Source organism: Mastigoproctus giganteus, chromosome 10 (genome assembly GCF_048544385.1).
Source record: "Mastigoproctus giganteus isolate SK-2022 chromosome 10, ASM4854438v1, whole genome shotgun sequence".
Taxonomy (NCBI): Eukaryota; Metazoa; Arthropoda; class Arachnida; order Uropygi; family Thelyphonidae; genus Mastigoproctus; species Mastigoproctus giganteus.
Window position 1 is genome coordinate 123,608,796 of NC_143584.1, and position 24,364 is coordinate 123,633,159.

Consider the following 24,364-nt stretch of genomic DNA (forward strand, 5'->3'; position numbering starts at 1 on the left):
TTACCTGAACCAGCTAGACAGAGAATATTGTAACAACCAGCTTCGATTGCATCATTCAAAAAGAAACAAAATCATATTTCAGCTTGATGCCTGTTGTAGACCCTCCACAAATTTCAATGGTGGTTGAGTATGAAATCATTTACAAGGACATCGAACAGGACCATAATTCCTATAAAGAATTTGAACTACGATTTCTAAAAAATACATTTGGAGCTGTTTGTGATATCTCTGATCAATTATGGTATGAAAATGACATTTCAGAAATTTATCTGGTGCACTATGGCCACAGATGTCAATGCACCTAATAAATTCCCAAACAAATAAACAAACCGGAAAGTTATCCGTTACTTCTCTTAGAATTTCCAACTGCACATAACAACTATGAAGGCCCAATCTTTTAATTTCGTTCAAGAAAAGGATGTTCTCACATAAAATAAAACATTTTTTGTGTGTACAGAGTACACTGCTGTTCCCTCCCCCCCTCCTCCTCTGGAAAAGGCTTAAGTGGTAAAAATTTAGAAATTTATTACAACAAAGAACCTCAAAGAAAATTCTTTTGTTTGAGCAGCCAAACGAACTTTTGCTTATGGTCGCCTAAAATTTAATATTGGCATAAATATAACCTTGCTATATTACTGAAATCAATTGTGTCATTAAATTCATTTTGGAATTTACTAAGTTTGCTGATCTGTTTCTTGTCAAATTAAAATCCAAAATATATAATATTTTCTCGTATTCACTGATGCTAATTATTATTTGCAATATTAACTGTATTAATTATTTATTATTTGATTCTAGGGGCTAAGTCTGATAATGATAAGTGATTAAAAACAGGAACATTGAAAAGGAAAGTAGAAAGCAAAAGTGGTATGTTTAGTAAAACTCCTCAGCATGGGCATAATAAAAAAATAAAAAAAAAATCTGCATAAATACTGCAACAGCTATATAAAGATGGATTTTGTGTGGACTGGTTCTGATGATTACCAAGGACCATTGTGCGTGATTTGTTATGTGGTGCTCTCGAATGATGGATTAAAACCTAACAAACCTTGTCACCATTTGGAATCCAAGCATAGTGACTGTACATCTAAACTAATGGATTCTTCCTTAGGAAACTCATTAATTAAAGGGGAATAGCAATTCATTGCAGCAAATAATCATGTGTAGTAGCAATTCAAAGGCAATAGAAGCTTCTTAATGAGTAGCTCTTCTAATAGTAAAGGCAGGAAAGCCACACAATATAGGAGAACAGTTAATACTACCTGCAGCAAAATAAATGGTGAGTACAGTTCTGGGAGAGAAGGCTTGTAAGGAATTTAATGCTATCTCACTGTCAAAAATACAATTCAATGCAGAATTAGAGATGTGCCTAGGAAATTAAAGGAGAGTTGATTACAAGAATATGCAATAGTCGCTTCTATGCCCTTCAACTTGACAAGTCAACAGACATTCAAACCTACTGAACATTTTGGCATTTCTTAGATATGAATGGAATGGAAGTATAAATGAGAACTTGCCCTTTTGAAAACCTTTGCATACACGAGCCACTTCAGATGAAGTTTTTAAAATTCTGGATAACTTCTTAAAGGAAGGTACTCTAGATTGTTTGAAATGTGCCGGAATTAGCTCCTCACATTATGACAGGCAGATACAGTGGAGTTCGTGCTTGTATGAAATCTGTGTCACCAGAAACAAAAAATATTCACTGCTGCATCCACATACAGTCACTAGCAACGAAAACAAAATACCCATTGCATTAAAGACAGTTTAACTGTTAATTTCATTAATGGTTGAAACCTATTAATTTCATTAAGGCTTACCCCTTGAATTCAAAAATTTAGCATTAGTTGAGGCATATGATGCAAGAAAGCAAGCTTATGCAGCATCAGCCAAAAAGGAAAAAAAAAAAAAAAAAAACCCTTCCCATTTCACCCATCTGGTCACTCCAAATGTTTGTCTAGTTCAGCCTTAAATCTATTTAAGCTATCAACTTCCACAACAACAGATGGAAGTCGGTTCCAGCAATCAACTACCCACTGGCTAAAGGCAAACTTCTGCACATCTATTCTGCAACCGTCTTTCCTCAATTTGGATCTATGCCCCCCCCTCAGGTTCTTAATTTGAGTAAGCAGAAGTTTCCCATCAGCATTGAGCCTGCTCAAACCATTCAAGACCTTATACACCTCGATCAGATCACACCTGTGACCTGATTGAGGACTGACAGAACTTAAGCCTTGTTGCAGTAGCATACTATCTTTATTGTCATTAACAACCCTGCCAACCTTTGTATCATCTGAAAATTTGGATATTAAGCCTGATATACCTTCATCAATATCATTGATAAATACACAAAACAACAATGGGCCCAGTACCGAACCATTGGAGACTTTGCTAATAACATTAGTCCACGTAGAGCAATGTTCATTTATTACCACTCTCTGCCGTCTCCCATTCAACCATCCCTTTATCCATTGCAGCAACTTTCACTTAATGCCATACTGCTCTGATTTGTACAGCAGTCTTCCATGTGCAGCAGTATCAAAAGCTTTCTTGAAATCCATGCATTTTTCTTCTCTGCCACGAGCCTCGTTAATTCATCTGACATCCATTTGGACCTGAACCTTGAACAGTATTTCTTAGTTGGTATGAAAAGCCTAGTAGCCTCCAAGATTAAGTCTCTGAAGGCTTCCCATTTAGAATTCACTGTTGGTAACATCGTCAGTTGATCCCACTATATAGAATTTAAAACTGTCTGAGACCACTGTAGTCACCTTTACGAAAACAAAAACCCTTCCCTTTACCCTTGATGGTAGTTACATCTTTAAGTAAATCCCACATCAGTACACTGTGATCACTTTCACCTAGTGGTTCCTTTATCTGCAAATTCTAATGCATGAATACTCATGCTGATAATCAGATCAAGAGTATTACTCCCTCTGGTTGCCCCCCCTGTAGAAAACAATGCTCCAATAAATTCACAGAAGTCTTGCTCTTTCCGTGAGGATTTTTGCAGCTTTCAGTGAGGAAATGGGCAGTGATCACCGCAACTGCTCTTGCATACTGAAATTTATTGACTTTTTCGAGAGAAGGTTCTTACTCACCTATTTGAGTTGCAAGATGAAGTGAGAATTTTTCTGCTTCAATCAAATTTTCAGTTTTTGCATTGTTTCAATGACTTTTGATTAGCAGAGTCTGCATTCTTATCTGATATTTTTGGCTACCTTAATACAGGGCTGGTGCAAGCATTTGTGGTTTCTGAGGCTAAACCTTGTAAACATGCATATATGCAGTACCACATATAGTAGTTCCTATGGCAACCTCACTTGTGCACCCCTAGCGCTGGACCTGCCTTAATGAACCTAACCTAAATCTTCAGGGTAAAGCTGTAAATGTATTGAAAGTTCAAAACAAAATAAAAGTTATCATCAGGAAATTGCATCTATGGTCTTGTCAATTGAACTAATCAATCTATGAATAATTTCTATGTCTATCAGATTTTTTAATCTCAACAAAAATGCAGCTTCTGGACAAAGTAAAATGTGACTTAAGTGAACACTTTCAAAGACTCCAGATACAGCTGCATGCATACTTTCCTGTTCCTCATTCAAAATATGACTGGATATGTTGATAATGCTCTATTCACAATTCTGACATAAATAGAACAAGGTAGCTTAATTGAACTTTCATGTGATAACTCTTTAAAAATAGTCTTCATCCAAAAAGAATCTGCATGACTTCTGGTTACACATTCATTCTAATTACTCAGAACTATCTGATAAAGCTGTGAAGTACTTGATGCCTTTTCTCATAAGATATGTTTGTGAAAGTAGGTTTTCTGTGCTTGTTGCACTGAAATAAAAGTTCAAAAACAAGCAAGATGTGGAAACAGATTTAAGGTTGAAACTATTGCTGCTTCAATCGGAAATTCAAAATCTGATCTCAGTGAAACAGCAGCAGCATATAGCCATTGAATGACTATGTATATCCCTTCTTACTATTTGGATTTTTGTTTTTACAATTTACCTTTCATAGTAATGTAATTTTTGTTGTTTTATTTATGTAATTTCATTTTTTAATTCATGTTTATTGTTTATTTTTTATTATTGTATCATCGAATTTTGTTTTGAGTGCTATATCTTAGTATTATTAAATGATTAGCTTACTTTTCTTTTATTATTATTTGTATTATTATTTCTATTATATCCAATATGTATGTCTTTTCTTTTCTTTTGCCCATTAAAAATATTATTGTAAAATTGTAGCATCATGCATTGTATATATATCTACCATTTAATTTCATAATTGTATTTTGAATGCTGGTCTAAATGTATGAGGGGACAGATTTGTTTCAATTTTGCCCAGATGAAGACATTTACCTACTTATCTGTCTACCTACCTACCTAATTTTAATGTATTTAGTATGAAGATATTATGCTCTATTTTTGAAATTTATCTTCTGAGTAATAAAGAGTGATTTTATTTAAAATGGTGACTGAGTTTACCAACTATTCCAGTATTTCCGTAATTACAAAAGCCTATTGATATCTGGGAGACACCAAAATATTTTTAAGTTAAGAAGGGTACCTTATACTTACTCCAAAATACTGAGAATCCTGGAATAGGTTATATTGGTGGCTTAATGTCTTATAAAATAATATGAAAAATGTATGCCATTGTTATGTAGTTTCTAAAATTCAAATTTTTGTGTTGCTAGTGGAAGAAGAATGGATATCCACAAATCAAGCATCGTTCAATAATCCAATTTTTGACCAAAAAGAGCAGAAATGCTAAAGAAATCCATGAAAGAATGATTACAGTGTTTGGGAGAGATACCCAGTATGCTACTGTTGCAAGATGATTGACAGAGTTCAAAAGAGAATGATTCATTGTCTGATTGGCCATCTGAAACAATTGCTGCCATTGAAGAAAAAATTTTAGAAAACAGAAGAATTAAAGTGGCCAAAACTTGGGAAAAAATTAACATAATTAATTAACTTAAAAATTAATATTTCCCATATAAGCATTTTTTAACAATAATGCATGAGAATTTGAGAATATCCAATTTATGAAAGATGGGTCCCTAGAAACCTTTCCATTCATGACAAACATCAGAAGGTGCCGTCATCAAAAGAGAATTTAAAATTAATTCTTGCTAATCCAGATCAATTTTTATTTGATTTGATGACTGATGATGCAACTTGACTGCATTTGTATGATTCTGCATTGAAATCAGAATGTATGTAGTGGAAGCACAAGGGATCTCAAAACCAATCATCAGCAGAAAAATGTTGGCCTCAGATTTTTGGACCTGTTCTTAGATTATTGTTAATTAGCATTAGCATTATCGTTAGTAGAAGCATATGATACAATAAAGCAAGCTTATACAGCATCAGCCAAAAAAAAAACCTTCCCATTTCACCCATCCACTCATTCCAAATGTTTGTCTAATTCTGCTTTGAATTTATTTAAACTGTGAATTTTCACAACAGATGGAAGTTTGTTCCAGCAATCAACCACTCGCTGGCTAAAGGCAAATTTCTGCACATCTATTCTACAACTGTCTTTCCTCAATTTGAATTTATGCCCCCTCAGGTTCGTAATCTGAGCAAGAGGAAGAATCCCATCAGAATTGAGCCTGCTCAAACCATTCAGGACCTTATACACCTCAATCAGATCCCCTCATGGGTGCCTGGTCTCCAAACACTGCAATTTGAGAGCTTAAGCTTTTCTTTGTAAGAGCAACCCTTTGTTCCATTCACCAGTCTCGTTGCCCTTCTCTGTACTTGTTCCAGCAGCTCTACATCCTTCCTAAAATAAGGCCTCCAGACCTGTATACAGTGCTCAAGGTGTGGCCTGACAATTGCCTTATACAAGGAGATAATCACCTCCTTATCCCTGCTAGAAAAATTCCTGTATATCATTGACAAGACACCACGAGCTATTCTTTCAGACTGTCTGCACTACTCAGAAAACTTCATATCTGACTGCACAATTACACCCAGGTCTTTTCTGTTCTCCATTACCCTGAGTGTCTTGTCAATGATATAGAGGAATTTTTGGTTATACAGGAATTGTGGTTACTGCTACCCATATGCAGTACTTTATATTTGTCAATGTTCAAATTCATTTGCTGCCTCTCAGCCCATCTGCTCAATTTTTTTAGATCCTGTTGCAGAGAGCACTGTCAGTAGCATCATTAACAACCCTGCCAAGCTTCGTATCATCTGCAAACTTGAACATTAAACCTGATATACCTTCATCAATATCATTAATAAAGACAGAAAACAACAATGGGCCCAACACCAAACCGTAGAAGACTCCACTAATAACATTATTCCAAGAAGATCAGTGTCCATTCATTACCACACTTACTCTTCTCTCACTCAACCATCCCTTTATCCACAGCAGCAATTTGCCCTTAATGCCATACTGCTCCAATTTGTACAGTCGTCTTCCATGTGCAACAGTATCAAAAGCTTTCCTAAATTCGAAGTATATGGTATCAAAATTATTTTTTGCTTCCAGTTCCTTTTTGTAAGCATCATAGTATCCAATAAAATTGGTCAGACAAGACTTTCTCTTAACAGACATGCTGTGTCTGAACTATAACTGCAGTTTTGTCTAGATGTTCCTGCGTTACTTCTTTAACCAGAGACTCCATTAATTTCCCCAGAACAGAAGTAAAACTAACAGGTCTGTAATAACTGTGTCACCCTTTGATTCCCCTTTATGAATTGGCAACACATTTGCACATCTCCTGTCCATGGGGACCTCCTGACTCCAAAGAAGCTCTCATAATTATGCCTAATGGTTTGCTTATCTCTTTTGCTGCCTCCTTTAATATAATTGGATAGATCCCATCCTGAGCAGGATCATCAACAGTCGAACCATCGATATCAAGTGGACCAATCTGATTCATTCCCTTCCTTCTAGAGTTTACATTAGTAAAGAACTCTTTGCTGTTTTTCTTTACATCTTTTGCCAAGGATTTCTCGTAATCTGCCTTCTCCTGTCTAACCTCCTTTGTGACCTGATTACAGATCAGATTATATCTACCATAGGCTTCTGTGTCACCTGTTAGTTTATATGCATCCCATGCATTTTTCTTCTGCCATGAGCCTCATTAGTTCATCTGACATCCCCTTAGGCTTAAACCTTGAACAATATTTCTTAGTTGGAACAAAAAGCTTAGTTACTTCCAAGATTTCCTCCTTGAATGCTTCCCATTTAGAATTTGCTGTTGGTGATATCATCACTTGATCCCACTGTATAGAATTTAAAATCTTTCTGAGACCAATGTAGTTACCTTTACGAAAGCAAAAACCCTTTCCTTTATCCCTGATAGTAATTACATCTTTGAGTAAGTCCCACATCAGCACATTGCGATCACTGCCAACTAGTTGTTCCTTTATCTGCAGATTCTTAATGCATGAAGATTCACTGCTGATAATCAGATCAAGAGTATTACCCCCTCTAGTTGCCTCTCGAACAGCCTGCTGTAGAAAACAATCATCCATAACTCCACAGAAGCCTTGCTAGTATGCAAGTGACCAACCCACAAGTTCCTGTCAATATCTGGGAAGTTAAAAATCCCATGTGTAAGACACTCTGATTTACAGGCTCAATCTATTTCTCTGTACAGTACATTGTAATGATCAGAGTCATTAGGCCTATAACACACTCACAATTTTGTTTTCCCAGTGCTTATATCACAGAGTACAGAGTATTTTTTTGGGTCTAACGGCACCAGGGATTTACCCCATCTCCGCGTATGTTCTTTGTATCGAGGACAGTACGCTGTCAAGGCCAGAGGTTTAAAAGTGTGTGGATCATGTATTGTGTAATATGTTGTGCCCCTTGTTCCTCTGGCTTGTTAGCCGCCAGGCCCCAGATGGGACCTGTCGTTTACGTACTCCGCCACGTGGAGGCCAGCCAGGTGTTCCCTTATTGTTTGCTCTGGCAGGTCCTACCACCTATTTTCCTGAGATTTCTGTGGCTAGGACCTAAAAAAAAAAATAAATAAATAAAAATAAAAAAATAAATAAAAAATAAAATAAAATAAAAAAAATAATAATAATAAAATAAATAAAAAAAATATATAGAAAATAAAATAATAATAAAAAAAATCATTAAAATAATAATTCTTCTTTTCTTTTGGGCACAGATGGCACATTATACGCAACTTAGAGGGGCTATACGGGATAAGCGCTGGAGGTAATAATATTTCCTAATGGGTCGGGCATGAATTTTGGTGTTTTAAATTTGTACGTGTGGGGCAAATGCTGTTGTAAAGAGAAAGAGATGGGAGGGGAGGTGGAAGACCAGGGGGTTGGAAATTGGAAGTAAGGGGTCTATAGGGAAGATGACCCCTGTTGAAATAGTAGGGCATGCCCATGCCCCACCAGAGGACACCCAACTGACTCAACATCGCATTGTCCACCTATGTCAACTGGATACACTTCCTTTGATTTTATGTTTCTTAACTAACAGCATAACCGCCCCCCCCCCCCTTCTTCCTATCCTGTCTATCCTTTCTGTACACATTGTACTGCCGACCAGGCTAGCCGGGTGGGTAATGTACCTGCCTGGCAACCCAAAGGTCGCGGGTTCAAATCCCGCCTTCGGCTTGGATCAAAGTACTGCTAAAACCTTGGGAGGTGCATTATGGCCACAGAAGCCGATGCGCCAACAATTACCAAAAAAAAAAAAAAAAACACATTGTACACCTCAAATTCCAATTCTGTATTCCTTGTATCTGTGTGGCACCATGTCTCTGATATCCCAACAATATCTGCTTTTGATGTTTTGGCCAGCACTTCAAATTCTTCAAATTTATTTACTAAACTCCTTTCATTTGTGTACATGCAAGTTACGTGCACCTGTTCTTACTCTTAGTTATCCCCCAATGATAACTAAGAGTAAGAACAACTAACACAGCCACATATTTATTTGTTCCGTGATGACTCCCAGCAGTCCTTGTAAAGGTCCTTATCCCCAGCACCTTGTTTTCCAGACTGCTGCTCATTCCAATAGAAGCAGTGCAAGAATAACTTTCACCTCTGGCAGCAGCTACTGTTAATCTATTAGTCTCTGTATCCCCCCAAGCTAGCAGTTTTCTGACCCCCTTAACACTGCCTCGATAGCATCAGCAAATATTCTTGCACCCTTTCTATTTAAATGTATCCCATCCCTGTAGTAGCAGTCTCTCTTGTTAACAAGCACAGGCTACACTGAGAAAAATTCTACCCGATGAGCCTTGCTCAATCTCTCCAGAGTCAAATTGATTGACAAAGCTCTCATCATATACTCCCTCCTATCGTGTCTGGGCAGAATTGCAGACACTTTCATGTTCATCCCTCACTCGTTACTTTTTTTCAACATTGACCTGTCCTTGTTAAGAAAGTCTATCCACAGATCTCCTACACTTAATCTCATTAGTGCCAACATGTAACAACAATATCACCTTTTGTGCCCTTTAAAGATGATATCTGCCCTACAACATCATCAACTTTTGTCCCAGGCATACCCTGGTCCTATTCTACCTATCCTCTTTGCACAATATATTTCCCATTTCCCTGACAATAGTCACCGACAATAACTAGCTCTTGTGGGCCCAGTGCATTCTGCCCTGCAGATTGCTACTGCTTTGCCTATTGCACAAGAGGGAGCTCTGGCATTGAGTTGGGCAGCTGAGAACTTGATGAGTCCTCCATTTTAATTCTTTCGAGGGCATCTACCCTACACCCCAAATTCTCATATACGCCCATCAGAATGCTGAGTTGGCACCTAATTTCTTGACACTCTGTGCACCTACCACACACAAAGACAACCCTTCTTGTCTAGATCATATCCTGTTCCAGAAAGTTCCACAAACATTTCACATTTTGCACATTTTTTTAGACTCAGATGCATTGGAGAATCTCCCCCTTCAGTTCTCCCCCGAGCCACAGCACTTCCACTTTTTTGTGCTCGTTGCTTTGCTGGTCATGATTTCCATTTAAATACAATTAAATTAACAATGAAAATTAATTAGATTAATAAATTTAATTGATAATTGACAATACTATACTAAGCTAACAGATTCCTAATACAATGCTACATATTACTCTATCAGATATACATTACGCTCTTCCGTTTCGATCTAATATACTACAACAATGGCAGTAAGTTTCAGTCAGTTCAAAATTCTATGGATACTAAATAGCAACCTAAAAAATCTCTATTTAAATTTAAAATAAGTTGTAGTATGACAAGGAGTATATAACTACTTCTAGAAAATAAATTAATATGACAGTTAAGTCAATAAAGCTGCTAAATATTTATGAAAAGCTTGGCGTTTGCCAGAGCTTCAAAATCTTTTCCAGCACGTTGGCCTAGCACCTAAAACCTCAATATCAGGATAATATTATGTCAGCCTTATGCCAAAGTTAAACGGTGCTATTCAGGAAAAAAGACAAGGACAGTTAGGTCCTCAGATTTTGCTTCTCTGTGGTAATTCATTCACCTGTGCACAAAGTCCTAAGTTTGCTAAAATGCTAAAATTCATGAATGTGGATTTAAACAATTAAATTACCACTCTCTTCCCCAATTCAGCCAGATCTAGCTCCAAGTCACTGTTGTTTGTTCATTTCTCATCTTTGTGAAACCCATGATAATGAAGAGCTAAAAGCAGCTGTGTAACCTTTGTTTGCTGCCAGTCTGATTTTTTTTTTTTTTTTTTTGAAGAAAAATAATTAAACTCTTAGCAGATTAAATAAAATACATGTATTAAACTTCATGATGAATACATTGAAAAATAAAAATTTGGGTATATGCCTTTTATACCCTCTTTTCAGACCTTTTTGGCCATCCCCTTGTACATAGCCAATTTATAGCCCAGTTCTGATTAAATTCATAATTATTTTATTTCAAATCAGTAATCTTACAAAAATAATTTCAATGTTCTGATTTTTATTATTATTATTATTTTAATTTTAACTTCGATCATTGATCTTGGTTTATTTCAAAAATTCAGATCTGGGTAGTTTCAGAAATACCCATATCATATTTGTCCTTTGCACTAATATTGGTAATGTGAATTTTTCCAGGTCAGCTATCCTGTTACAACATCACTGGGGGACAATATCAGCAACATAACATATGTATATATATATTTTTTTTTTCAGAAAGTTGCACATCTCAAAACCACAGCAGGATGACATTTAGGATTGTATATATTTAATGACCAATGACTAAGTTTAATTTCATTATCACTATTTAATCATTTAATTTCTACCATGTCACTGGAAACAATTCTGTATTATCAAAATTTTATAAAGGCAAGAATTTTGTGATTGTTAATATATAGTATGTCTTTTTAAACATAATTCTCTTTGTACTTTTTAATCTCGTAGAGCCCAAAACCTGGATAAATGACGCAATTCAATAAGGAGTTCAGAAACATCAGCATTTTAATTTAGATATTGGAACTGATTTCATCTGAAATTGATAAAAAATTTATCCATTTATGTCTATAAATCTGATTTAAAACTTATATGGAAAAGTGTATTGTCTTTAAAATTGAGTTAATAGTATTACCACATAATGCTCTTCTCTAATCAGATTTGTTTTATTTAGTTATTATTGTATGTAATAAATTTTACCGCTTAGTTAATGCCACAGCTATGACAGCTATCATTGGCATGTTTCCTTGCAACTGCATATGTAGTTGCACTATATCTATTTAGAGAAACAAACATTTTTAGTAGCATCATTGAAATTAAATGCTTAATGTGTGCTACCCAAACAATTTCCAGAGATAATAACAATACTTGATATGTAAAAATTAGGTTGTTGATTCAGTACGCTTATGTTCAATAAATTTACTGTAAAGATAAAAGGAACACTAACTAACACAAAACAAATGCGGAAAATTATTAAAGCCAAACAATTAGGGTATAATCCTAATTGTGGCATAGCATTAATTTGAAATTTGTTCTGTGGTAATTAATGTTATTTTTTCTACAGTAGTTATGATTGATAAGTTTTTAATTAATGAATACCCAGTTTGGTTGAATTAAGTTTTATTTAAGTAGTGTATGATTAAAAATCAATGCTGATTATAATCATCACAATATTAAGGTAAGTTCACCTTCTGGTTCTCATTTCAGGTTATATCATTTCACTTAGTACTATATTTTACATATATTTATGTAATTTTTGCTTAATTTGTAGTTTACTCTTAATAACCGTAGATTGATGTATACTGGTATCGAAACTGCATTTTGGGCTAGAGAAATTTAAAGTAATTTTTTAAAGTTACTTGTTCTTCATGTGTCATACTTTCCAGGATTTTCTTTAGTGGTAAAGAAAAGTAGCTAATTAATTACAGTAAAGTGGGATAATTAATAATATTCCACTTTACTGTAATTTTATTTAATAATTTAATAATATCTAATATATATATTTTTTTATAATTATTACAATGCTGCTGAAGGATTACTGATGACTTTCCAGTTCTAAAGTTAATGGCTGTGGGGTGGGGATTTATTAGTAATAGTATTGTTAGTGGTAAGTGATGCAAAAAAACAAGCTTATACAGCATCAGACAAAAGAAAAAAATTCTCATTTCACCTCCCCATCCCCTCTAACAATGGTTTATCTATTTCTTCCTTGAATTTATTCAAAACCACCAACATCCACAACACCAGAATTTTTGTTAGTTGTATGTATGCTACATTCATGTACATGCAGATATGAAATATGATAATAAGAACATGTGTCTACATGTGTTCTAATTGTTTCTATTTCTATAGTACTTTGAATGAAAAGTATGTCCAGAAACTTCAGCATCAACAACATGTCTTAAAAGAAGTCAAAACCCAACTAATCAATACTGTTTCTAACCTTATAAGTTTGAAGGCAGCAGCACAACAGGAACTACAAAAAGAGAAGGAATGTCGGCTTCAAATGACTGAGGTATTTGTTTAAATAAGTATAAAACTAGTAAAAGTAGAAAATGATATTTATTGATAATACAGTAAGTCAATATTATCCTTAGGAAAGATTAACATATTACAAAAAACCTTTGCTGTCCATCCTTTTATTTCTTGGATTTTTGAGTAACTAACATCTATTTTGTTCTGGATAAAATTTAAATAACTGGCCTTTTTAAAGATATTAGACCACCCTTCCTTGCAACCAGCTCTGCAGAGCATTAGTTATCGTTACAAACTTTGTGTGTGTATTTGTCTCTTGACAAATATTTATTAAATAAAGAGGTCTAAATTTGAACAGAAATATAGAAAATTTGGATGTTTAATGTAATCAAATGTTACTGTCTCTTTTTCAAGATCTTCAAATTTGCAGTAACAAAAAGGTTGTAGGCATCATGTATGTCCATATTTTGTTAGTTTTTAGTTTTCTGATTGCAGTTGAATGGTTCCCTGACAAAAGCCCACACGAAAATTCCACACAGAAAAAAACCCCACTGTCATAAATGCTCACAAGAAAAATGCCCACACGGAAAATTGCTCACACAGAAGAATGCTCACAAGAAAAATACCCACACGGAAAATTGCTCACACGGAAGAATGCTCGCATTATTTTTAGTTTACAAAAAACAAATTATTTCAAAATGCAATAAAACGTTGAATTTATATATTTTATTTCTACTTCTATATGATGAATTTTAATATAACTTTTGATTTTAATATAAAGTAGAATATTTGGATGTAAATATTTGTAAGGGAAATTATAGGAAATAAAATGCTCTGGTTTTATTGAAACTAAAGCCTTTTATTTTATTTATAGAAATAAATTATTTTTTCTCTGTCTTACAAAGTGAACAGTCAATACTTTTTGGTTTTTTATCAACAAACAACTAATTCAGACATATTTCAGTGATTTATTTATTTGTCAACGATCTGAATATAATTTTCATTACTCGTTTGAAGTCAGCAGTTCCCAACCGGTGGTTCATGAACCCCTGGGGGTTCGCGAAAGTATTCATCGATAGGGGGTTCGCAATAAAAATTCTGTAATGGCGTCTGCTTAGATTTACAAGGTATATTATTGTAAACTACAAAATATAACTAATAATAAACAAATTAAAATAAAATTAAATAAAAAGTGAAAATTGCTAAAGAAAGTTTCATTCTCAAGGATTATTGTTATGTATAGGTACTTTTTTTTTTTTTTTTTTTAGAACCTATAGTACTTAGTATCGTGAATGGGTTGAAAAGTTGAAACAAAATACTTTTTGACATTAAACTTTAACTTCTGTAGATTGTAATTTTCAGGAAATACGTATGAAGGAAGGTGGTCCCAGAAAACAAAAGTTGAACGAATAAATGTGGAAGAAGAAAAGATAGTTCTGTGAGTTTGAATTTGGACGGCAAAATGATGTTGACTGGTTGCGGCACATGTTCGGACTGCTTTGACAGTGAAAGCAGGAATTATAGAAGCCAATTCAGAAGAACAGTACCATGCAAGTATCTATAGAAAAGGCATGCAACAAAAACAAAGTCTATGAGACAGAGATTGGAAAGACTATATTAAAGATGAGACATTAATTAGCCTAACTGACTAATTAATTAGCCTAACTTTGTGACCTGTAATCAGGTCACAAAGGAGGTTAGGCAGGCGAAGGCAGATTATGAGAAATCTTAGCCAAAAGATGCTAAGAAAAACAGCAAGGATTTCTTTGCTTATGTAAACTCTAAAAGGACAGGGATGAATCTGATTGGTCCACTTGATATCGATGGTTCGACTATTGATGATCCTGCTCAGATAGCAAACAAACTGAATGAGTATTTTGCATCTACATTCAAACATGAGGAGTTATTAAGGTTTGAAAATGTCAGAAGGTTATCAAATTGTAGCAGGGTGCTTAATGATTTTGTAATAACTGAGAGCAAAGTGGAGGAGAAATTGTTGAAGTTAAACATAAGAAAGGGACCTAGGGTGGATGGGATACATCCAGTTATATTAAAGGAGGCGACAAAGCAACTAAGCAAACCCTTAGCCATAATTATGAGAGCATCCTTGGACTGGGGAAGTCCCCACAGACTGGAGATGTGCAAGTGTATCCCCAATTCACAAAGGGGGGGGGGTGACATGAAGAGTGACACAAGTAATTGCAGACCAGTTAGTTTAACTTCTGTTCCGGATAAAATAATGGAGTCACTGGTTAAAGATGCATTGCAGGATCATCTAGACAAGACTACAGCAATAATTCAGACACAGCATGGGTTTGTTAAGGGAAAGTCTTGTCTGACAAATTTGATGGGATATTATGATGTGGTTACAAAGGAACTGGACGCAAAAAATAATTTTGATATCATATATTTGGATTTCAGGAAAACTTTTGACACTGTTGTACATGGAAGACTATTGTACAAATTGGAGCAGAATGGTATTAAAGGTAAGTTGCTACAATGGATAAAAGGATGTTTGAGTGGGAGAAGACAGAGGGTGGTAATTAATGGGTGCTGCTCTTCATGGACTAATGTTATTAGTGGAGTCCCACAGGGTTCGGTGTTGGGTCCTGTGTTGTTTTGTATATTTATCAATGATATTGATGAAGATATAGCAAGCTTAGTGTCGAAGTTTGCAGATGATACAAAGGGTGGCAGGGTTGTTAATGACAGTAATGGCAGTGTGCTACTGCAACAGGATCTAGATAATTTGGGCAGATGGGCTAAGAAGTGGCAACTGAAGTTTAACCTTGACAATTGTAAAGTACTGCATATGGGTAGAAGTAACCCCAGAGAAACGTACCAACTGTGTGGTACTACACTTAAGGTGGTAGAAAATGAAAAAGACCTGGGAGTAATTGTGCATTCAGATATGAAGTTTTCTGAGCACTGCAGACAGGCTGCCAGGGCAGGTCATGGGGTTTTGTCAATGATATATAGGAATTTTGCTAGAGGGAGAAGGAGGTGATTGTCCCTCTGTATAAGGCATTGGTCAGGTCACGCCTTGGGTACTGCATACAGGTCTGGAGGCCTCATTTTAGGAAGGATGTAGATTTGCTTGAACGTGTACAGAGAAGGGCAACAAGATTGGTGAGGGGAATGAAGGGATCCTCTTACCAAGAGAGGCTTAAGTTCTGCAAATTGCAGTGGCTGGAGACTAGGCAACTGCGCGGTGATCTGATTTGAGATATATAATGCCTTGAATGAGTTGAGCACGCTGAATTCTGATGGATCCTTCCACTTGTTCAGATTACGAACCTAAGGGGGCATAAATTCAAATTAAGAAAAGACAGATGTAGAATAGATGTGCGGAAACTTGCCTTTAGTAGCTGGTGGTTAATTTCTGGAACAAACTTCCATCTGTTGTCGTGGAAGTGGACAGGTTAAATAAATTTAAGGAGGAACTGGACAGGCATATGGAGGGAATGGTGTGATTTTTTTTTTTTTTTTTTTTTTGGCTGATGCTGCATAAGCTCATACACTTGCTTTCTTGCATTACATGCCTCTACTACTAACTGCCCTCTTTTGAATGGAATCTAGAAGCCTGAGAGAGGTTTTGGGGGCATGCCCCGAATGTCGGAACCATATTCCATGGTAGGGCAATTTCGATTTCTACAGAGTCAACAATTGTTTGGAAGAAAAGTAACAGCGAAAGAGAAAACCCAGTTTATTAGATGCAGAGGAAGCAATATTTGTAATGTGCTTTATGCCAAGAGAGATTAGAAGTCAAGGTAATCCCCAAGATCTTGCCTAGAAATCGGAGCGTCATCGAAGATAAGCATAGGAGTAGAAGAATCCTTTTTGCGAGATAAAAGACAGAATTGAGTTTTAGAAGGATTGAAATTAAGTTATTTTTGCCCTACTGAAGAATTATTTGGAGATCAGCATTTAAGGATTTGGCAGTGGATACACAAGAAGTTAAAGCTGTTTGAGCAGGGCAAGGTTTCTCAAACTGGAAGGTGGAATGCAATGTGCTATTGTCAGTAAAACTATGGATAGGATTTCCAGTCAATGGAAGAAAGTCATTAATATACAAGAGGAAAAGAGTGGGAGAAAGAACTGAACCTTGATGAACACCAGCATTAGTGGACAAGTTAGAAGACAGAGTCGTCTACCATCACCTACAGTGAGCAGTTAGAGAGAAAACTGGATACCTCATTACAAAGAACAGCTGGCAAATCATAGGATGGAAGCTTATTTAAAAGATCTTTATGCTATAAAGCATTTAGGGCGTAAGCCTCAAGCTATGGAAAAGTCTAGACTATGTATAAGTATAGTGCGAAAGCATCAATAATACATAGCCAAATCTGAATGAACAGAATATTAGCAAAGCGGCATCGTTTTAAGTTATATCTCATATTGTGAATACCTTCACAACGAGTTGCCATGATATTGCACTACTTCGAATAAGTAACGCTTCACCTGAGGAGAAGACTAATGTTACTTATTCTCAGATGGATACCACCATCACCCAGATGGCACCGTTTCAGGGCTATTTGTATATGTGTGGGATAATAACTCGACTATCCACTTGTCCCTATTAGACTTAGAAAAGCAAAAAGGTAGAGGGAAAGTAATAGTAGGAGTGGATGAGGAAAAGAAACGGTGTAGAAGAATGAAAGGGACAGTAACTCCTTCAACTCACACCACTCAAAAACTCAAACTCCTCAAATAGGCAACGCTTCCCCAGTGGAGAAGGCTGTTATTACCTATTCTTGCAAACTCCGGACATCATCAGGCTCCCCCTGGTGCCGTTTCAGGGCTATTTGGCCCTTCTTCAGTGAGTGGGTAGGTACCCAAGTGATGCAATGATGGCAAATCAGTTATGAAGTATAACTCCACAATATGAGAGATGCCTGATGGTGTATGATGTATTTAGACTATAAAGCATTTAGGGTGTAAGCCTCAAGCTATGGAAAAGTCTAGACTATGTATAAGTATAGTGCGAAAGCATCAATAATACATAGCCAAATCTGAATGAACAGATTATTAGCAAAGTGGCATCGTTTTAAGTTATATCTCATATTGTGAATACCTTCACAACGAGTTGCCATGTATTGATGCTTTCGCACTATACTTATACATAGTCTAGACATTTCCATAGCTTGAGGCTTACGCCCTAAATGCTTTATAGTCTAAATACATCATACACCATCAGGCATCTCTCATATTGTGGAGTTATACTTCATAACTGTTTTGCCATCATTGCATCACTCGGGTACCTACCCACCCACCGAAGAAGAGCCAAATAGCCCTGAAACGGTGCCGTCTGGGTGGCGGTATCCATCTGAGAATAAGTAACATTAGTCTTCTCCTCGGGTGAAGCGTTACTTATTCGAAGTAGTGCAATATCATGGCAACTCGTTGTGAAGGTATTCACTATATGAGATATAACTTAAAACGATGCCGCTTCGCTAATATTCTGTTCATTCAGATTTGGCTATGTATTATTGATGCTTTCGCACTATACTTATACATAGTCAAGATCTTTATGCCAAACATGACCAAAAGACTTTGAAATGTCAAGAGAAATGGCTTGAGTTTCACCAAACTCTTCCATTGAATTTGTCTGTAGATGGGCAACATAAGCCAGAATATCACCAGTGGAACGACACTGACGGAATCCATACTGGCGATCGTTGATCAGATGAAAGATTTCCAGATAGTTTTAAGAGTTGGCAGTTAATTGATTTCTCCATTACTTTGGAAAGAGTATAAGTAATCGCAATGGGACAATAAGAGTTGGCAGTTAATTGATTTCTCCATTACTTTGGAAAGAGTATAAGTAATTTCAATGAGATGATAATTGGATGGAAGGGATTTGTCATTCTTTTTAGGAACTGGCTGGATATGAGCAAATTTTCAAGCAGAAGAAAAAACACCTTTGGAATAAGAAAGTGAAAAAAGACTACACAAAACAGGAGTAAGCTCATGAGTGCAGGTTTAGAGAACAAGTGGAGAAATACCATCAGCACCTGGAGTTTTCTTAGCATCAAATTCATCAAAATCCTTCTGACATCCTTTTGACAGAAGCCCACAGGAGACATTGAATGGAGTGTGCTGGGAATGGTTTGAGGTGATTTACCAAGAGCATCGATACATGAGTTGGAAGAAAAATAGGATGCTAGCAGATCAGCTTTATCTTTGGCTGATGGCAACAGAACGATCTGGTTTTGTCAAAGGTGAGAACAGAGATGGGCAAAAATTGCGGCCAGTAGCTTTGGCAAGAGACCAGAATTCTCAGCTATCATATGGACTAAAAGCAAGTTTTCTACTCTTAGCCTGTTCGAAATCAAGTTTGGACTTATTATTAACTGCTTTACAAATGTATAAATAATGTTTAATAATAATTTTTATTATTATGCAATGTCGCTTATAAAAATATAGTACTGGAAATATTTTATAATAAAAATTCAGAAATATACGATTTCAGAGAATATAGGTTTGCATTAAAAATATTATGTTAAAAGGGGTTCGTGATAAAAAAAAATATTACATTGAAAGGGGTTCTGGATAAAATATATTACATTGAAAGGGGTTCGCGAGTCAAAAAAGGTTGGGAACCGCTGCTGTAAGTTAACCAATCTCTACAAGTATTTCAGTTTGTCTTCTATCTGCTCATATTCCTGCACAAAAGTGGCAACCAAGTCATGCAGTGCATCATATATTCTCTTTTTCATCTCTAGACAGATCTGCTTGTGCATTAGCCAGTGTCAATCTGTGGCAAGCCAGGTCCCTTTTTAGTCCATCAAACAAAAGCCACACACTGGGATGACTACAGTGCAATAGGGAATTAAGTGCATTGTGAAATCCCTCACAGCAGTTTGTAGTTTTAGGCAACCATTCAAGAGCTGCATAACGATTATTCCATTATTATGCATTCTTATTAGAAACTGGGAATATATAAATGCAACGTTTTATTGCATTTTGAAATATGAAATAATTTATTTTTTGTAAACTAAAATTAATGTGAACATTCTTCCGTGTGATCATTTTTCTATGTGAGTATTTATCCGTGTGAGCAATTTTCCATGTGGATATTTTTCATGTGAGCATTTATGACGGTGGTTTTTTTTCTGTGCAGAATTTTTGTGTGGGCTTTTTTCATGTGTGCGTTTATATGGTCACCCAGTTGAACCTCTCAAAAAAAGCTGATTATGTTAATAGTCCAAATTTTAGAAGTTACTGTTCCTCTTTATGCTTTAGAAGTATAAATGGGAACATCTGAATTATATGTAACTCAGATAATACTTATTACCATATTAATAGCCTGCCCAGAGAGAGAGAGAGAGAGAGAGAATGATGGTAATTAGTTTTAAATGCTAATCTTTAACTTTTTGAATTATCTGCATGGAGTGAAACTTATGTAAATAAATGGCCCCAAGTGCCAAGCGATAGGGACCAAGCGATTTTCTTAAGCGAATTCTAAAGTGATCCTTCCAAGTGATTTTGTTCTCTTTCATTTCTAGCCGCTCTTATTCTCAGTTCATTGTAAGTGGTTCTTCACTTAGCAGATTTTAAGTAGAACCCAGGAAGGAAAATCACCTTTCTTTTTTAGGATATTTATCCATTTTTTCACTAACAAACTAATCCGCCAGCCGCTTGGTCACTAGGTGGCACTGCTCCTGCCTCCCCGTGGTGGGGCCGGAAACCTGAAAGGAAAAATAATCCTTTCAGGGCTAAAAGGAGCAACAATGGACTTGACAAACCAGGCTTCTCCTGGAATTATGGATCAAACTGATCACAATCGGCAGCAAGATGATCCTAATCCATCTACTGCCAAAAGAAAGATGTGACCCACACCATCTCGCCACTCTTGCTAATTGTTCATTCACTATCAGACCAACCAGTTTGTAAACTTTCTCCCTTTGTTATACAGAGGTGTCTAGAACATATAGCTGGTCCACCGAAAATGGTTCGCCGCTTGAAATCAGGCGACCTTCTGATAGAAACGTCAAATCATCGACATTCTGAGCTTCTTCTTGAAACCAAAACTTTTGGAGGGATTCCCATCAAAGTCACTCCACATGCCACTTTAAATTCATCTAAAGGGGTTATCGTGGAATGGGACCTCCTAAATAGCTCTGAAGAAGAAATCGTACAAGAGCTACAAAACCAGAATGTCATACATGCCAAAAGAATCCTTATTAAAAAGGATGGAAACCTCGTTCCAACTCGCACCATCATACTTACTTTCAGTACTCCAACTCTACCATCATCAGTCAAAGCCGGGTACCTGAATTGCCAGGTAAAGCCATATATCCCCAATCCGATAAGATGCTTCAAGTGTCAAAAATATGGCCATTCCCAAACAGTATGCAGAGGACAAGCTATTTGTGCCACTTGTGGCTCAAAAGAACATACCTGTAAAGAATGCAATACACAGTCTCCTTGCTGCCCAAACTGCAAAGGAGACCACCCTGCCTATTCCAGAGACTGTAATATATGGAAAAGAGAAAAGCAAGTTCAAAAATATAAAACTGAACATAAGGTAACATATCAAGAAGCCAAAAAGCAGATACCACTATTTCCAGCAGTGAGATCATATGCAGCAGCAGCAGCAACAGCAGCAACTACAGTACAGAAAACAAAGGTAATTGCAATACAGACTGACATCACAATCCCGCCTAACATCTCAATAGCAGATTGGGCACGTAACATTCTTATACAAACAAAACAAAAAGTAGATCAGGCAATTAATACACCCATTGTAATCCCACCAGATGCTGAAGATCCAACACCAACAAGCAGTACAAATTCCACCAAACCTGTTGAAAAAACACAAAAAAATACTGACACTATGGAAATTGATGAAAAGGAGAAAGAAGATGAACCAGTTCTGGAACTTTACGCAAATGATGACATGGACAGTGGTTGCCGACCCAGCTTCCCCAGAAAAGAAAAAATCAAAACAGATCGATTAAAACAAGCAACTCATCGTAAGTCATCTGAATCAAGTACTAAACCCAAATAATGCGTACACTTCTACAATGGAATTGTCGTGGCATTCGAAGTAATTTAAGCGATATCAAAGATCTAATTTCCGTATATGCTCCTGCAAGTATCTGTTTGCAAGAAACAAACCTAACTCAGCACATAAGTATTTCAATCAAGAACTACAATGTATATAGGCAAGATCGAAAAACCAATACAGGTCATGGAGGAGTCGCCATTCTTGTTGACTCTAATGTTCCATCCAAGCATATTCAGCTACAAACACCCCTTGAAGCAGTCGCGGTACGCATCGTGACTGGAATTACCTTGACTATGATTTCGCTCTACCTTCCACCTAATCATGCGTATTCACTGCAAGAATTTGAGGATCTAATTGAACAATTACCATCTCCTTTTTGTTTGATGGGGGACCTTAATGGGCATCATATCATCTGGGGATCACTTCATACAGACAAAAGAGGACAGATGATTGAAAAACTTATAAATAATAGGAACCTAACACTCTTAAACACAGGTACTCACACCCATGTCCACTTACCAACAGGGACTACCTCTGCAATTGATCTCACCATCTGTTCCCCAGCTCTCTTTCCTCTCCTTGACTGGTCTGTTTCCGATGATCCTTATAGCAGTGATCATTACCCAGTTGTTTGTCATCTACTAGCAAATGATGTACAGCAACCTATAAGAGATATAAAATGGAAATTTTGCAAAGCAAGCTGGGAAAAATACCAATATGCTGCTTCTCTAGATGAGAAAATCATAAGACATACTGATATCAATAATGCTGTTACTCACATCACAAATCAAATAATTTCTGCAGCAAACATTGCAATACCAAAGACAGCTAACCAGTCTCATAAACATTATAAGCCGTGGTGGAATGAAGAATGCTTGGAAGCAAAGAAAGAAAAAAATAAGGCTTGGAATCAATTCAGAAAGTATCCCACCACCACCAATCTCATAAAATATAAGAAAGCCAGAGCAAAAGCACGCTATATACGCCGGAAATCTCAGAAAGAATCCTGGATATCCTTTGCAAGCAAAATTAATAGAAATACGGACAGCAGAATAATATGGAATAAAATTAGACAAATTTCAGGCAAATATACAACCGTCCCTAAACCGATCATAAGCTGGAAAGGTCATGACATAACTGAACCAGAAAAAATTGCAAATCTACTAGGAGAAACGTTTGAGGAATTGTCAGCAACAACGTCATACAGACCAATCTTTCAAACATATAAAGCTCAAATCGAAAAATACAAAATCAATTTCCATGCAGCTCATGAGATTTCATACAATCAATCCTTCACTATAAATGAATTACATAAAGCCCTAGCCAAATCTAAAGAAAGCGCAGCAGGTCCGGATGGAATCCACTATCAAATGATCAAACACCTCCCTAAAAACTCTTTATGCATGCTGTTACTGCTGTATAATAGGATATACCTTGAGGATACATATCCAGACTCTTGGCGACATTCGTTTGTACTGGCCTTTCCAAAACCTGGGAAGGACCATTCAAATCCATATAATTATCGTCCCATCGCGCTCACTAGCTGTCTAGGTAAAATTTTAGAAAAAATGGTGAATGATCGGTTAACATGGTTTCTTGACTTCCATAACCTCCTGAGTCCTAGTCAGTATGGGTTCCGGAAAAATAGATCAACAATAGACATAATGACAAAAGCTGAATCAAATATTCGCAATGCCTTTCTCCGAAACGAACACCTTGTAATGATATGCCTTGATATTGAAAAGGCGTTCGATACTACGTGGAGATATGGTATCCTTCATGAATTGTACAAATTAGGTCTTCGAGGCCATCTACCAAAGTTCCTTCAGAATTTCATGACTAAAAGAACTTTTCAAGTCCGTTATCATCATATTCTGTCTCTAATATACAATCAAGAACAGGGGGTCCCCCAAGGCTCAGTCCTCAGTGCAACCCTTTTCGCTATCAAAATAAACCCTGTAACAGAAGTTATTCCAGCAACAGTTGAAACCTACCTATATGCCGACGACCTCACAATATCATGTCACTCACAGAATATGCGGACAATCGAGAGGCAGCTCCAATGTGCTATTAACAAAATAGAATCCTGGTCCATCTATAATGGATATCGAATCTCAGTACAAAAGACAGCGGCAATACACTTCTGCAGAAAACGAAAGATGCATCCTGATCCAGAACTCAGGATAAGCAATCAACAAATTCCACTGAAACAGAGTATCCGGCTACTAGGACTAATCATGGATCAAAAATTAAATTTCCTAGAACACATAAAATATCTACGTACAATGTGCTTAAAGAAATTAAACATTCTACGAGCTGTATCAGCCATGACATGGGGAGCTGATCGTTATTCACTTTTGCATGTTTATCGTGCAATGATAAGATCTAAATTAGATTATGGTTCTCCCATTTACTCCTCAGCTAGGAAAAGTGT

At 36.4% G+C, this 24,364-nt stretch overlaps 1 protein-coding gene across 1 annotated transcript in view; it reads left to right on the top strand.

The window, feature by feature from the left end:
* LOC150079265 (uncharacterized) overlaps positions 1–24,364 on the top strand; it is a 359,584-nt gene that overhangs the window by 219,440 nt on the left and 115,780 nt on the right. The window contains exon 11 of the mRNA XM_090383011.1: positions 12,795–12,957. Within this exon, the coding sequence (XP_090239137.1) occupies positions 12,795–12,957 (163 nt within the window). The remainder of the gene's footprint in view (positions 1–12,794; positions 12,958–24,364) is intronic.